This window comes from Herpailurus yagouaroundi, unplaced genomic scaffold (assembly GCF_014898765.1).
Source record: "Herpailurus yagouaroundi ecotype Mexico unplaced genomic scaffold, PumYag 191, whole genome shotgun sequence".
NCBI classification, from domain to species: domain Eukaryota; kingdom Metazoa; phylum Chordata; class Mammalia; order Carnivora; family Felidae; genus Herpailurus; species Herpailurus yagouaroundi.
Window position 1 is genome coordinate 12143652 of NW_024412422.1, and position 10776 is coordinate 12154427.

Genomic DNA, 10776 nt, shown 5'->3' on the forward strand with positions numbered 1-10776 from the left:
CCCCCCCCCCCCCCCCCCCCCCGCTCTCTCTCAAAAAATAAATAGGGGCACTTGGGTGGCTTAGTTAAGTGTCTGACCTTGGCTCAGGTCATGCTCTCATGGTTCGTGGATTTGTGCCCCATGTTGGGCTCTCTGCTGACAGCTTGGAGCCTGGAGCCTGCTTCAGATTCTGTGTCTCCCTCTCTCTCTCTGCTTCTCCCCCACTCATGCTCTGTTTTTGTCTCTCAAACTGAATAAAGGTTAAAAAAAGTTTTTAAATTAAACAAACAAACATAACACCTTAAAAAAAAAAAGAAGAAGGGAAGGGAAGGAGGGAGGGAGGGAGGGAGGGAGGGAGGGAGGAAGGAAGGAAGGAAGGAAGGAAACAAATGAGCAAAGTAGAGAAGCAGTTTCCCTAAAGTTACGCATGAGTCCCAGCCAGGTCTGGATCTGCAGCCCAGTCTGGTGTCCCCGACTCCCAGCCCAGTACCTTTCCTGTTTTCAGTCAGATTTTTGGTCAATAAAGGCATAGTTTTACCCTTAGTGGATACTAACCAAGGGATATGGAGAGTCCTCCTGGGGGTGTAGGGGGCTGTACTACTCTGCCTGTTGCTTTGACCCCTCATGCCTTGTGACATTACAGAGCACCTACTGTGCCACCATGGTCCAGCACTGTGAAGCCCTCAATCGATCTGTCCAAGTTGTGAACCTAGATCCTGCAGCAGAACACTTCAACTACTCTGTGATGGCTGGTGAGTCCTCAGCAGGGCCTTCCCCCTCCTTCAGGAAAAATAAGGGGGTGGAGAAACCATAAGTGCAGGCTGCTTGGCACAAAAGCTGAAATTTTTAATTACTACAGTTTGCTTCCCTGTTTTATAGTGAATAGCATGAGGCTGAATGTCATTTGGTGACATCCACTCATGTGGACATAGGTGACAGTATCCTTTCCTGGTCTTTGTTTAAGAATTAAGTGAGTAGACTCCTCCCTTGTCACACTTCCCTTCTGTCCCTTTCATGCTTAGTCCTGCTGTGGTGAATCAGGTTTACTGCTGATCATAGTATAAGTAAGCAGCCTGTTTTGTTTTTTAAAATTCTTTTCATTTATTCATTCAGTTGAGCACATGCTTTATAAACATTGCAGATTGTCCTAAGGATTGCAAATAGGCTGATGAGAGGGAGTAAGTGGGGAAGTTGGTTTAGGAAGGGTAGTCGGGGAAAAGTCTCAGGAAGGGAGATTTGGACCCAGACCTGATGATGATAGTGCTCACCAAGCAGGGGAGAGGCCTTCCAAGATGAGGGAACGTCAGGGCAATAAACAGCCTGGAGACAGGAAGGGGTTTGGTGTGTTCCAGAAAAAGCAAGTATGTCAATGAGCTGGAACATAATGAGTGAAGCAAAGAAGTGCCAGTAGGACATGAGAAGTTTGGGTTTTATCCTGTGTTCTTAGTCCACTTGAGCTGCCTTAACAAAACCCCACAGGCAGGGCAGCTTACAAACAACAGAAATGTGTTTTTCATGGTTCTGGAGGCTGGAAGTCCAAGATCAGGATGCCAGCAGAGTCAGGTTCTGGTCAAGGACATCTGCTAGGTGGCAGACTGCTGACTCCCATGTCCTCATATTATGGAAGGGGACAAGGGACCTCTCTGGGGCCTCTTTTATTAAGAGCACTAACCCCATTCATGAGACACCATCCTCATGACCCAGTTGCCTCCCAAAGGCTCCAGCTCCTAATATTATCACCTTGGGCATTAGGTATTCAACATAGGAATTTCAAGGGGACACAAACATTCAGTCTATAGTACCTGTCAGCAGTAGAGTACCATTGGAGGGTTTAAAGCAAAGGAGGGGATTGACATCCAATATACTTTTTTTTTTTAAAGAAATACAGTCATCTTTTTTTTTTAAGTTTATTTATTAATTTTGAGAGAGAGAGCAAGCACAAGTGGGGAGAGGGGCAGAGAGAGAATCCCAAGCAGGCTCTGCACAGTCAGCCCCAACAAGGGGCTCGAACTCATGAACTGTGAGGTCATGACCTGAGCCAAAATCAAGAGTTGGGTGCTTAACTCACTGAGCCACCCAGGTGCCCCAATATACATTTTTAAAGATACTGACTCCCAGATGAAAAACAGAGATTCTAGGGGTCAGGAGTAGCAGGGACTAGCAGTATGGCTCTTGAAAATGTCCAGGTGGCTTGGACTAGTGTGGTTATGGTACAGATGGAAAGAAGCAGATAGATTTGGTATCTACTTTGCAAATGGAATTAGCATTCTGTGGGAGAGTGAACCAGAAGGGTGTAAGAAAGGGAGGAATCATCAAGGGTGACTCTTAGATCTCTGACTTGAGTGTCCTGAATTGCTGAAGAGAGCATGTGGTACCATTTACCAGGAAGGAGGACAAGTCTGTTTAGGTTTAGGGCAGTTCTCTTTGCACTTACTAAGCTGGAGATGTCTGACATACCTAAGAGGCAGCGTCAGGGAACCAATTGGATATAATAGTCTGGGACTCTGGGACAAGGTCTGGCCTAGAGATATAAGTTGGCAAATCAGCAGCATATAGACAGAACATAAGCCTCCAGGGCTGGATGAGATCATCTCAGGAGGAAGTATGGTGAGAGAAGAGAACCCAAGGCCAAGCCTTGAAGTTGTCTGATCTTCAGAAGTCTGGTGGAGGCAGTGGAGTCAGTGAGATAGGAAAGCCAGAAAAATGTTGTATCACAGAAGCCAGGAGGAGAGACAGTTTCAAGAAAGAGCTTGTGCTTGGTGATGTTCTTGATGGTTAGGAGTTCACGTAAGATGAGGACAGAAGTGGGTGTTAGACGTGGGGACATGGAAGTGGTTGGTGGTGACTGTGCCTAGAGGTTTCAGCAGAGCGGTTTGAAGAGTGGCCCGAAGGTGATGCAGTGACGCGGACAGGAGACAAAGTTTCACTGTGAAAGGAGCAGAGAAGTGGGATGAGAACTGGAGGGGATAGGAAGGTCAAGGGAGGTTTCCTTTTAACGTTGGAGATGCTAACTGGAACACTGGGTCGGACTTGATTGCTGAAGAGAACGATCCAGTAGAAAAAGAAACTGAAAATGCCAGACGGTGGGAATAACTTCACGAGTGAGAAAGGGAGGGGAAATCCCAAACAAGTGGAGGGTTTTGCCTTCATTAGGAGTGGGGGGGCTTTTTTTTTTTTTTAAAGAAATTATCTCTTTTATTTTTAAGAAATAGAATCAACATGGGGCTCAAACTTAACGCCGCGATCAAGAATTGCATGCTCCACTGACTGAACCACCAGGTGTCCCTGGAGTGGGGTGCTTCTTCCTTGCAAGCAGAGGGAAGGCAGGGTGGAAGGCACCATGTAATAGTGGTGGTGGGAATATGGGAAATTCTCTTTGGTTGGCTTCTGATTTCTATTAATGATATTTGTGCCATCAGGACGTTAGAGTGGCTGGAAGTGGGTGCGAGTGGGGTGGAGGAGGCAGGTTGAATAGTCATCTTCCTTGAAAAAACATCATTGCATTGCTTTGGGATTGTTTTGTTGCACCCAACATAAAGCACTCAAGCCAGCTTATATAAAAGGATTATTTAGAATGAATAAGGGAATCTCTTACAAAACCCAAGAGGAAGGCTTTATGAGAGACTAGAACCCAAAACAAAAACTAACAGAAACTAAAGCCGGCTTTCTGTCTTTCTCTGCCTTTTTCTCTCTCTTACAGACCAGCTTTCTCCGCTTCAGGTGGCCCAGCAAAGTGCCTCCAACTTCAGGTTCACATCCCTTTCTGGTCCAGGTGTCTTAATGACTGACTTGTGTCCTTTTATTTATTTATTTATTTATTTTTAATTAAAAAAAATTTTTTTTAATTTATTTATTTTTGAGAGATAGAACACGAATGGGAGAGGGGCAGAGAGAGAGAAAGAGAGAGACACAGAATCTGAAGCAGGCTGTAAGCTCTGAGCTGTCAGCACAGAGAGCAACCCATGAACTGCGAGATCATGACCTGAGCCAAAGTCGAATGCTTAACTGACTGAGCCACCCAGGCACCCCTTGAGTCATCCTTTTAGAAGACCTATTTTATTGTCTCAACTTGGGTCAGATGTTTATCCCCTGGATAGGGAGAGGAAATGCATAGGAAGATATTATCCATATAAACATGGCTATGAGTGAAGCATTTCTCTGTGAACAGAGATTATAGTTTTGTTTTGTTTTGTTTTTTAATGTTTATTTATTTTGGGGAGAGAGAGACAGAACATGAGCAGGGGAGGGGCAGAGAGAGAGACACAGAATCCAAAACAGGCTCCAGGCTCTGAGCTGTCAGCACAGAGCCTGACACAGGGCTCGAACTCAGGATCATGACCTAGTCCGAAGATGGACGCCTAACCTACTTAGCCACCCAGGTGCCCCTAGAGATTGTAGGTTTGAGCACAAACACAAAAAACCTGTGGTAGAAAGTTATAAGGAATAAATTTCCAAAATTAGTAGTAGAGAAGAACTATACATATACCAGAATTTTTAAGCTCCTGCTATAGGTGATTTAGCTACATTATCCCATGGAGTCTTCATCCTTCTACCCCAGCATATATGATTTGTCCGCCATTTTATAAATAAAGAAAGTGAGATGCAGAGAGGTTACATAGCTTCCCTGAGGTCATGATGTTAAGAAATAGCAGTTGGTTTTCTTGGTTTGGTTTTGTTGTACTTGTTTTAGAATAAGTAGTATATATTCACATGGTTCAAAATGCAAAAGGTACAAAGAGTAAGTATACAAGAAAACGTCTCCCTCCCAGCTCTGTGTCTCATTAATCAGCTCCCCTACCTGGAGGCATCCAGTGTTGCCACTTTCTAGGATGTTTTTCCGTATAGAGTCTGTGCATATAAAATCACATATGTGTATTATTATGTATATAGTGAATCTTTGTCTTTTTGTTGTTGTTGTTGTTGTTGACACATATGATGGCATTTTTACACAGAGTTCTGTACCTTAAACTTTTCACTTGAAAGTATACCTGGGAGGGCCGCCTAGATGGCTCATTCGGTTAAACGTCCAACTTCAGCTTTGGTCATGATCTCGTGGTCTGCAGGTTGGATCCCCACGTCGGGCTCTGTGCTGACAGCTGGGAGCCTAGAGCCTGCTTCAGATTTCTGTGTCTCCCTCTCGATCTGTCTCTCTGTCTCTGTGTCCATCCTCGCGCACGCTCTCTCTCTCTCTCTCTCTCTAAAATAAACGTTAAAAAATAAAAATAAAAAAGTAGACCTGGAAGACTGTATCACATGCATACTTAAAAGAACTTCTCCTTTTTATGGTTACATAGGATTCCAGTATCTGGCTATATAGTAATTTATTTAATTAGTTCCCACAAATACTGCTACTCGATCGGAAGTGAATAATCATGTACAGGAATAGTTTCATATATGTGATTTTTTTATATAATTATTAACTCTCACTAGGACGATAACAATTTTTGAATGGATGTTCTTATATTCTGGGCCCTGTCTATCTTTTGCAGACATTCGAGAGCTGATCGAGGTGGATGATGTCATGGAGGATGACTGTCTGCGGTTTGGTCCCAATGGAGGATTGGTATTTTGCATGGAATACTTTGCCAATAATTTTGACTGGCTAGAGAACTGTCTTGGCCACGTAGAGGATGACTATATCCTTTTTGACTGTCCAGGTAAGTCTACAATTTGAACATGACCTTTTCCTTGAAGTTGTGCTGTCTCTATCCTCAGTGAGAAAAAGTGGACTGAGCCTTTGTAGCTCTAAACCATATTGCAGTGAAGTACAAAGCTCTTATTCATTGACTCTAACTCATTCATGAGTTTACTGAGGGTTTACTTTGTATGCTGGGAATACCATACAGAGCCAGGAAGCCATGGCCTTTGCTCTCACGGAGCCCTCAGTCAAGTGGAAGTGCTAAACAGAATGAACAAAATCACCCAAATTATTATTTAATATTCATTTTTGGTAGGTTCTCCACAGGAGTAGTACAGACCCCCACATAGCAAGATTAGGAGTCTTCTGATCAAGTGGCCCGTAAGCTGGGCTGTGAGGTGAAGGTGAGGGAAACCATGGTCCAGGCAGAGGGCACAGCATGCCAGAAGCCTTGAGACAGGAAAAAGTGAGATGGGTTTGGGGCACTGAGAAGGCCAGTGTGGCTGGAGTACTGAAAACCCAGGGAAATGTCATGAGGTGAGGCTGGTGGGGGACACATAATCACGCACAACTTCTTAAGCCAAATTGTGAATTTTATTTTATTTATCTTTTAATGCTTATTTATTTATTTTGAAAGAGAGAGAAAGAGAGAACAAGCTGGGGAGGGGCAGGAGGTGGGGGGACAGAGATCCAAAGCGGGCTCTGTGCTGACAGCAGAGAGCCCAATGTGGGGCTCGAACCCACAAACCGTGAGATCACGACCTGAGCCAAAGTTGGATGCTTAACCAACTGAGCCATCCAGGCGCCCCTATTTTTTTTTAATATTTATTTATTTATTTTGAGAGAGAGAGAGAGAGAGAGAGAGAGCGCAAGCACATGCAGGAGAGAGGCAGAGAGAGAATCCCAAGCAGGCTCCCGACATGGGGCTAAATCTCACGAACCATTAGATCATGACCCAAGCCAAAATCAAGAGTCAGGTGTTTGACTGAGCCACCAAGCTGCCTCAAAATTGTGAATTTTAGACTTGAGTCTAACCTAGATGTGATCATTTGTGCCCTCACGTTATTTTCCCTTGCTTTTAATTGAACCTACAGAAAAGTGCATATATCCCAAGCATACAGCTTGATGAATATTCCCAAACAACACACCCCTTTGTAGCACTTGCTTTTGATTCCCTTTATTAACCATTTTTAGAAAATTTTTTTCACGTAATTTAATGAGTTCACATATTTCCTGTTTATAATAGTCTTGTTATTATTCTTCATGTAGGTCAGATTGAGCTGTATACACACCTGCCTGTGATGAAACAACTAGTCCAGCAACTGGAACAGTGGGAGTTCCGAGTCTGTGGAGTTTTTCTCGTTGACTCTCAGTTCATGGTGGAGTCATTCAAGGTTTAGATCAATCATACCGATTTTTTAGTCATGGGTATATGCAGGTGACAATCTTCTTTAATCACTGTGTGATTCTGGACATTTCAAAACGATATTCCAGAATTATTTAGTATCCCTTATTCAGTTATTATAATGATGTATTTTTAAGTCAAAATATGATATCATATAGATTTGGGGGAACTACTTACCAAGAAAAATAAAGCAAGTGTATAGTTTATAAGTCTATTTTTGATTCTCTGAGGGCCTTTGGTCTAGCTTATGAACTGTATTTCCCATTAATCGCTCTTAAGGAATATTCGATGAAAAGAAGTTAAACATCTAGATTGAGGTTTGTGATCACTGTAAATTTTTTTTTAAGATTTTATATTTAAGTAATTCCTACACCCATGTGGGGCTTGAACTTACAGCCCCAAGATCAAGAGTTGTGTGCTCAGATGACCAAGCCAGCCGGGCTTGGTAATTTACAATTGTAATTTACAATCACTGTAAATTAAATCTACCTCTTCCTTCTTTATTCTCACCTTTGGAAACCAAGGGTCAACCATCTGATGAATGGACTGTCTTTTCTTTAGGACTAGCATTTCTTTTACTTAGGCCAGTTTTGTTCCAGTGAGGAGTAAAAGCCTCTCTTTTATGCAGAGACCAGCAAATTTTATTGGCAACAATTAATTTATCTTCCCTTTTCTGTTTCCTCCTTCAGTTCATCTCTGGCATCTTGGCAGCCCTGAGTGCCATGATCTCTCTAGAAATTCCACAAGTTAACATCATGACAAAAATGGATCTGCTGAGCAAGAAAGCTAAAAAGGAAATTGAAAAGTGAGTTCACTTCTTCCATTATCATCAGATTTTAATTGCAGAGATGTGAAATTCTGTCAGTCTACAAAACTAGTTCCTGATTTATTCTTCATTTTATTCATCATTTTTCTCTCCTTCGAAGGTTTCTAGATCCAGACATGTATTCTTTATTAGATGATTCTGCAAGTGACTTAAGAAGCAAAAAGTTCAAAAAATTGACTAAAGCTATATGTGGACTGGTAAGCTTTCAAGTTTTGTTTTGTTTTGTTTTTTTAAGTTTATTTATTTTGAGAGAGAGGAGAGAGAGAGAACCAGTGGGGAGGGACAGAGAGAGGGGGATACAGAGGATCCGAAGCTGGCTCTGTGCTCACAGCAGAGATCCCGATGCGGGGCTTGAACTCACAAACCAATGACATTATGACCTGAGCCTAAATCAAGAGTCAGATGCTTAGCCCACTGAGCCACCCAGGCTCTCATCAGGGTTGTTTTTTTTTTTTAAAAACCCAACCATAACCTGACCATAACCTGGTCAGCTGTTTACCCATAGCTAGTCAGTGGCCACTATTACAGGAAGCAGAGTCCAACCCTATTCCTTGCAAAAGGGAGGAAGGTAGGGGCAGGCTGTGGCCAGTCTGTAGCTTAAATTACTTACTTACTTACTTATTTATTTATTTATGAGAGCACATGTATATGCACACATGGGGAGGGGCAGAGGGAGAGAGAGAATCTTAAGCAGGTCCCACACCCAGCACATAGCCTGATACAGGGATCATGACCTGAGCCGAAATCAAGAGTCAGACACTTAACCAGCTGAGCCACCCAGGCACCCCTCAGGAGTTTAATTTAGAAGTAGTTATTGGCAGTAGCTGATAAGTTAACTGATGTGTCTACTATTCTAAGCTTTCTGGGGAGGTCAGAACTGTCTGTGCCCTTTTTAAATTCCTGGTGGTTGTTGAATTCAGATAAATGCGTATGAAACAGTAAGTGTCTAGTTAAATAGTAAGTTAATGAGTATCCGGGAGGTTAGAGGGCAGAAAAATCAATGATGATTTGCTGTTGTTCTGTGTCTATCCCTCCTCCCCCTCCTTCCACATGCAGATGTTTTAAATCAGAAGTATAAATGGTTATAAAAGAAAATGTAAGTTGAAAGTTAAGTCTTTAAACAGCTTCAGAATGACCCTTTCTGAAATTCCCAACTTGTAGATTGATGACTACAGCATGGTTCGATTTTTACCTTATGATCAGTCAGATGAAGAAAGCATGAACATTGTGTTACAGCATATTGATTTTGCCATTCAGTATGGAGAAGACTTAGAATTCAAAGAACCAAAGGTAATTTTGATTATTGGCTTTTGGTATCAATGTTTGCCAGCACTCAGTGGCCTCTTACATATTCCCAGCAACTCCTTAAATTTTGTCTTACAGCAGTGGTAATCTGGGCTTTTCTGGGAGATCTCTGAAATTGACATCTTTGCTCAACAAGCAGTATCAGTTCTACTCCCTGTTATTGAGGCTACAGTATTATTAAGTTTCTTTGTTCTCAGGGCGTGGGGGCATGTGCAGAGAGGAGATGAAATCCAATTGAACTTGGGCTGCCCTCACATGTCACTGGGAAGCCTGGTGGTAGTCATCGTAGGCCGCATCTCGGCAAAGTAGCTGAGAATCAGCAGGTGTAAACTCAAGTGAGAACTGCTTCCAATGAGTTACAGGCACTTTGATTTACCACTTAGCTGGAAAAATTCTATCACTCATGCCTTTTGTCACTGTAAAATACACCTAAAATGCAGTTGGGCATTATCTCCTGGTAGGGCATTGCCTGAAAAATACGTAAGCACATACTAGGTCTACCTTAGGGGAAATGAATATTTTCTATTTTGTTCTTTGTGTCAGGAACATGAAGATGAGTCTTCTTCTATGTTTGATGAATATTTTCAAGGACACCAGAATGAATGAAGAATTTTTAAAATAGTAACCATATATGTGAAGCACTGTGGCTGAACCAGCAAGACATTGTTCTCTTCAAAGGATGCAGTACTAGAAAGCTACTTATTTTAATGAAAAAAGTAATACTTGGCTCTTTGGCAGCAGCATGCCTGAATCAAGTTCTAGTTATTCTTCAATGGCTGGTGTTTCAGGTGGAATCTTTTAGTATCATTTTAACAGCATCAATTTAGATTTTAAATGTTGAAGTTGAAATGAATGCACATAGGCTTGTATATAGTATGAATGAGCGCTTGTGGTACATTTAGGACCCAGTCTACCTTTATTTCTACTGTTGGGTTTTTGTTATTTTTGAAAGGTTTTTTTTTGGAGAGGCAGGGATTATTGTAATAAAACATATGTATGTGTGTCCAAAGGAAAAAAATCTAGAAGGATAGAGTTAAGACCCATTGCTTACCTATATCTCTGAGTTTTCCTACTTTGAAAATGTATCATTTGTGTAATTAAAAAATGAAAAGTAACTTTTAAAATATATATGTATGTATATAAATAAAATAAATAGAAAATAGCACTAACCTTTCATTACACTCTTGTTTTCCAGTCAGAATTTGAAATACTCAGCCAGGGGCACCTGGGTGCCTCAGTCACTTGAGTGTCCAACTTCTGATATCAGGATCAAAACAAAAGTCAGGAACCCAGGGTCATGGGATTGAGCCCCACATCAGGCATCAGGCTCCATGCTGAGCATGGAACCTGCTTGAGATTCTCTCTCTCCCTTTACCCCTCCCCAACGCACATGTGTGCTCTCTCTCATTCTCTCTCTCTCTCTCTCTCTCTCTCTCTCTCTCTCTCTCTAATAAAAAAAAATGAAATACTCAGCCAGGGCAAATTTTTAAATGAATAAATTTGCCCAGTCATCAAAATGTAGTCAGTGATTTCTTTAAAAATGCAGTTTTTACTTACTCATTTCATTTCATTTCATTTCATTTCATTTCATTTCATTTCATTTCATTTCATTTCATTTCATTT

General features: G+C 41.8%; 1 protein-coding gene across 4 annotated transcripts in view; it reads left to right on the top strand.

Moving 5' to 3' along the window:
• The window catches only part of GPN3 (GPN-loop GTPase 3), a 13186-nt gene extending 2868 nt beyond the window's left edge, over positions 1–10318 (top strand). For 2 of the 4 annotated variants that reach the window (XM_040443915.1, XM_040443916.1), the window contains exons 2-9: positions 623–731; positions 3680–3751; positions 5469–5636; positions 6887–7011; positions 7712–7827; positions 7949–8045; positions 9010–9138; positions 9697–10318. In XM_040443915.1, the coding sequence (XP_040299849.1) occupies positions 623–731; positions 3680–3751; positions 5469–5636; positions 6887–7011; positions 7712–7827; positions 7949–8045; positions 9010–9138; positions 9697–9759 (879 nt within the window). In that variant the 3' untranslated portion in view covers positions 9760–10318. Of the gene's footprint in view, positions 1–622; positions 732–3679; positions 3752–5468; positions 5637–6886; positions 7012–7711; positions 7828–7948; positions 8046–8904; positions 8929–9009; positions 9139–9696 lie in introns of those variants that run through there. The other 2 variants (XM_040443919.1, XM_040443918.1) reach the window with 2 other exon arrangements.
• Positions 10319–10776: the final 458 nt, after the last annotated feature.